The sequence below is a fragment of the Humulus lupulus genome, chromosome 5 (genome assembly GCF_963169125.1).
Source record: "Humulus lupulus chromosome 5, drHumLupu1.1, whole genome shotgun sequence".
Taxonomy (NCBI): Eukaryota; Viridiplantae; Streptophyta; class Magnoliopsida; order Rosales; family Cannabaceae; genus Humulus; species Humulus lupulus.
In genome coordinates, this window is record NC_084797.1 from 90,610,755 (window position 1) to 90,616,812 (window position 6,058).

The 6,058-nt window shown below is 31.1% G+C and overlaps 1 protein-coding gene across 2 annotated transcripts; it reads right to left on the minus strand.

Moving 5' to 3' along the window:
- Positions 1-2,404: 2,404 nt before the first annotated feature.
- On the minus strand, positions 2,405-4,777 carry LOC133777512 (uncharacterized). Of its 2 annotated transcripts, none has more exons than XM_062217160.1 (5): positions 4,654-4,766; positions 4,516-4,569; positions 4,328-4,379; positions 3,691-3,753; positions 2,405-2,706 (listed from the first exon to the last, which is right to left on the minus strand). In XM_062217160.1, exons 1-5 carry the CDS (start codon positions 4,719-4,721, stop codon positions 2,638-2,640), a joined length of 306 nt encoding a protein of 101 aa, XP_062073144.1. In that variant the 5' UTR covers positions 4,722-4,766; the 3' UTR covers positions 2,405-2,637. The 2 variants fall into 2 exon arrangements, with proteins under 2 accessions (XP_062073144.1, XP_062073143.1); XM_062217159.1 differs by having other exon boundaries at positions 2,409-2,695; positions 4,654-4,777.
- Between the last annotated feature and the right edge of the window lie 1,281 nt (positions 4,778-6,058).

Below are 6,058 nucleotides of genomic sequence, written 5' to 3' on the forward strand. Positions count from 1 at the left end.
GGATAGCGTTTAGATTGATGTCCTCGGGGAAGAAGAATTATCGATGTCTTTCACGGTAGGTGACCAGAGCTCGCGGATGGACAGAAAGGCTTCGCCTCTCCTGTTTAGTGTCCGGATTACTCTTCCAAGCAAACACGACATGGAAACTCGTCAACTCTCCCGGACTCCCGAAGGGGTATCCTTCGGGGAAGCCCCTTCCAGGAGAAGCTCTTCGAGTGGTCTCTGCGGAAACAGTTCCGTGCCTCGCACGGAACAAAACCAAACGGTCGAGTCCTGGAGGAGGCATATTTGGAATGATATCCGCCTGACACAGGATCCCACCTGACACGCCCGTCAGGTCAAAGCCGCACACATCCCAGCACGCCTAAGGGTACCTTTTCGCCTACTGTTCCGCTGACAACTTGGAAAAGACGGCTGACTTTGTGTGTTCCCCATACTTTCACGTAAATATACCCACATAGAGTTTTGTAGCCATGCTACTACAGTAATTGTATCCCCTATTTATGGCTGGTGTAATTAAGACTCAAATACGTAGAGAAAAACCCTAATCCGAAACCCTAGCTATAAAGACCCCTTCATTGTACAAGAAGAGGGGAGGCCCAATAGATCACATAGCAAAAACTCTACTAAAATCTCTCTAGCTTCATCTTCTTCAAGAGAACCCGAGAGAAACACTGTGAGTGTGTGAAGTTCTTGTGCACCAACCATCTTACTGTAACCTTTTCCAAGTATAATAACATCGACTCGTGGACTAGGGCTTGTTAACGCCTGAACCACGTAAAAACACTGTTTGTTTAGTTACATTTCAGCATTTCTACAGTTCTTATCTTTTTATTATTCTGTTTGTATTTGTTTCCGAAAAACTCGGTAAACAAACACATAAATAAATCAGCCTAATCACTAAACCTAACGTCAAAAACAGATCAAGAAATACCAAAAAGAAAATAATAATAATAATTTTTGCATGGGAACTCAAGAACATTGATGAAATTACAAAAAAAAAAAACTTACAATTTTGAAATTTTTGAGTTTTTAATGATTGATATTCTTTGATGGATTCTGGTCAGCTTGGTGATGTTGTCAGTGTTGAAAATGATGAAAATCGATTTTGAAAATGAGGGTTACTGGTTTTCAATTTTTTTTTGGGAAGTTTTAAAGATGTCTTGCATAGGGGTGAAGAAAAGGGTTGAAACCTTATTTATATGGATATTAAGGGAATTAAGTTGAGTCATTGGATACAAATTGTGTTAAATTTCTTTTAAATCCTAATTAGAGTTAATTGTGTAATGGCGACAAAAAGTTGGAAATGTGAACTACTTTTTGCAGTTTTCGAAAGACGAACTATTCTACAAGAAGCTGACATATGGCTATTTACTCGAGTGTGGTAAGTGGGCACATTTTTCAAAGTGAGAATAATAAAAGCATCTTCTATGCTTCACAAGCAAAGGCTTAGGGGCAAATGTTATGTCAATTTTTCGAGCTTACTTTTCGGTTTATCATGAATAAGAAATTGGTTTAGTATAGTCATTTGGTCAGGTGACAAGATTCCGCAACGAATGCAACTACTCAGAAATATTAGGTTAGGAATACCAAGATGTGAAGTGATCAGTTGGAGACCTGTTATTATGGAGCTCTGGATGATCACAACTCAACATCGCCTTATGAGGTTGTATGCGAGATATTCATATATTCACTTAAGATTAATATCTATTTGAATTTGAGCATCTCCAATGGAGCATATTAGAGCATCAAATTTGGCATCTCCAATGGAGTGTCAAATTGGTGATGCATTGCTAAAATATAGCTCACTTTACAAAAAACTTGCTCCAATAGTGTGCTAAAAGTTGTGTCAAATTTGACACATGCTAAAAGTTTGGCCAAATTTGGCACACAATATAACATGGTGCACATTTTATATCACCATAAATGCTACACTTTTTTATTTACTTTTATGTCATTTTTATTATTTTAGTATTATTTTTATCTATTTGCATTAAATGCTATATCTTTTACCTTATTAATTTATTATTATCTTATACTATCAACAATAAAATATAAAGAAAAATAATTACTTTTTGTATATTTTCAATAAATATCAAATTGACATTAATGAAATATTAAATTTTACAATTGTGCATTAGAGTATAATGTTCAAAATGATGTTAAATATATAATATATTGATTTTTTTGTGTCAAATATAACACACTATCTTAGATATTTTTATTTAAATATTTAAATTTAATGCAGTGTAACTTCCCTCATGTCAGGGAATACGCGCAAAATACATTAACATTAATAAAATTCTGAATATGTTTTAGAGCTCATGGTGAAATAATTCATAAAAGTTGTAACACTTGTTCTAAAATATCAATAACAATTGAACAGGTGAAACCCCTAATTCCCTTTTATTAAATTCATTTAACCTAAATTACTCAATCACTCTTTTAATTATCGTTGATGCATCAACAATTATTCGTATTAATACATAAAATATGATGTATGGATGTAGATACAAAATTTCTGACAAATAATATAAATCAATTATTTCTCATATCAAATTTACACACATTTCTCTCCAATTCTATGATATTTCGCCTTTTTTTTCAAAGATATTTGCTCCACCATTTCTTGGGTAATTACACTCGCACACCAAACAAGAAGTGGTCCAAAACTTGTTGGAGAAGTGGTTTTGAACTGTCAAAAGGCTAAATCAAATAATGCATAACATCAATTTTTCGAAGGGGAAGTGATGCAAGAATGAAACATTTTCTTTATTTCTCCTATAGTGTCTTTGAGAGATTAAGTATTAATAAACCCGCCGCACCAATGCATGAAGTACAAACTAACCGAATTTCTCATTTGCAATGATTACTGATTTTACAGAAGCTGTTGATCAACCCATTTCGCTGTAAATTCCATTAATTTGTTGGAATTAACTTAATTAGGAATATAGATGGTAACCCAAGCTATTTCCTCCACATGTATTTATGTTATGCAGATGATCCTATTTTCTCACTTCATAATGAGAGAGGTAATCCATAAATTACATAGTAAACTTATCGAAATTAACAATGTTATGAGATATCTATAATTTGGCATAAGAGTCAGGTTATTCCTTTGGAGTTTGGAAGTCCCAAACATCTATACTATAGACAAACCATTTCATGCTCTTCCAAACATGTTTGTCTCTCAAAACAACACGGGAATCGACTCAGAGTGGCGTTCAAATATTAATGGTGGTAAATTCAGCTTAAAGTATTGTAGCTTAGTTGGTCTAGTGAGACAACTAACAGCCTACTAAAGACAGAAATTAAACAAACTATCAACTTATTACCCCCAAAAAGGGTTCCATGATCAACCATTTGAAATCCTTCATAATTCAATACAACAGCCGTCATCAACTTCTTGAACAATACTATCTACTCTACTGAAAATTAGAGCCTAAAACCTTGGATAAGTTAAAAGACAAGCCTGTTTAAATAGCCTTAAAATTTAGAATAGGTACAATATAATATTTGTTGAATTAAATTTGAGTTATCAGATTACTTTAACCAATCTATGATTTACTGCTTTCAACTGGGTCGTTCATGTGATGAGAGATTTCTATTGAGGGGGAAAGAGTTTGAATCCGAGCTTGTCAATAACGACTTAATTTTATGAAGCTCATCGTTAAGATTGGCTTGGAGTACCTGTGGTGAAAATAGGTCTGGCCTTTCAAAAGCTTTCACTGCTGTGCTTGCACCATGGTTGATCTGCAAGGAAATTAGGGGTAATACTTAAAACTAACAGGGAATAATGTCATAGGAAAGCATGCTATGCTATGTTTTTCGCGCCGGGATTTGCACAAGTCAAAATGAGTGTTCTATCCTGAAATAAAAAGGAAGCACTTTGCTTTGTCATGGGCGGCAGCTTAATAAAGGTTTGACTCGTACATATCCATAATCATAAGATATAAGCATATAAGAAGCATTTGAGGGAAACTTTATGCTTGTAAAGTGTCTATGTTGATGAATTTGATTGAAATGAGAAATGCCATAAATTTATATAATAGGGCAGGCCTCTTAAATTGTGTAGAGCAAAAAATACATTCAAAGAACAAGTAAAAACCGCAGTGGCAAAACCATGATATATATCGAAAGGAAGCTTTGAAAGCCTTCTTACTAAACCAACGAAATCTAAAGAAAAGATTCCAATCAACACACAAACACATATATGTATACATTTATGTCAACAAATACAAACATTAAAATAATATATATATATATAATATATATAACATATATATATATAGAGAGAGAGAGAGAGAGAGCAGAGAATATTTCATACCGAGTTTGAAGCCATCTTTAGAAAACCCTTTGCTAGAGGCGCAATGCAAAACCTTATCCAAAAAAAAAAAAAGTATTAACGTAATTGTGCATATTCATGGTCTAAAAGTGTATATTTCTCGTTGATTGAATAAAAGAATGAAAGAGAAATGAGACCAAAATTAAAAAAGCAGGAAAGTGAGAACTAACATTCCCCGGCCACCGGACAGAGCTTCTTCCGATGGGTCCTTCCATTTGTCAATTCTGCATTTGAAATAAGTAAATAAAAATTAGAAAATTATATATACACACACACGTATCTATACTTTGGCATAAAGAGAGGCTTACACCCAACCGTAACGCCGATCGAAAAGAAGACGCTTAGAAGTTGGTGTGTAGGAGCTGGTGATTGCCATGGAATACCTTCCTCCCCTTTTCTCTTTTTCTTTCTTTTATGTAAATATTAGATACAATTAACTTGAATAGAATTTATTAATTATTTTTATTAAATTTGTATATAAATTTTAAATAAATAAATAATATTATATATAAAAAATGATATAAAGATAATGATTTTTTAATATATATATATATATAAATATGATAATTTTTTTAATAAAAATTAAAATTATATATTATATATTATTATTATAATGATATTTTATAATATTTAAATTTATATTAATATAAGTAGTAAATATATATTTTTGTATTAAATATTATTATTATAATAAAATTTTATAATATTTCAATTTATATTAATATAATTAGTTAAAAATTAAGATTATATATTATTATCATAATAATATGTTATAACTTTTAAATTTATATTAATATAATTATTAAATATATCTATTTTTAATTAATTTTAAATATATATTTTGTTAAATATTTAACATATTATATTAAAGTTAACAAAATAAACTGTTAAAATCAAAAATTTCTGTTATATAGAAGAGATATAGATATATAATTATGTTGTTTATTATACGGTTTTATTACTTTTCTGTAATTTTTCTAAAAAATATATTTAATCTTAAAAAATGATCATTATTCTAGATATTTTTTTTAGATTAAATAGAAAAAATAAGATCATGTGCAATTAAATTTCATAAAATGGATAAAAAAATTAAATTAAATGAGAAAATAGAAAGAGTGATTTGAAGAGATTTTAGATAATCTTAAAAGATGATCATTATTCTAGATATTTGTTTTAGATTAAATAGAAAAAAAATAAGATAATGTGCAATTAAAATTCATAAAATGAATATCCCCACAAAAAAAAATGAATAAAAAAAATCAAATTAAAGGAGAAAATAAAAAGAGTGCTTTGACCGACCAGTAAAAAATTATGTCCGACCAGTCACTTCAGAAAATAGTGTTATCCAACCAGTAATGTGTTTTGGCCGACCAGTAATGTATCTTGGCCGACCAGTAATGTGTTTTGGCCGACCAGTCACTTCAGTAATGTGATATAGCCGACCAGTCGTCTTAGAAATGGGTTTCATCCGACCAGCTATGTCAAATTGAAGGAGTAGCCGACCGGATGTGTCAAAATCTCAAAAGTTAACTACTCAGTGACTTCTTTATAGAATCTCAGTAACAACTTCAACCTGAATCACTCGTAACTACCGCGTGAATCTCTCAGATATCCCGAAGTAATAGCTATATTGTTGTAATTTGGATTTATTTATTATTTTATTAATTAAAATTAGTTGAAACAACCAAGGACCCCGTCAAAACGGGATATTTT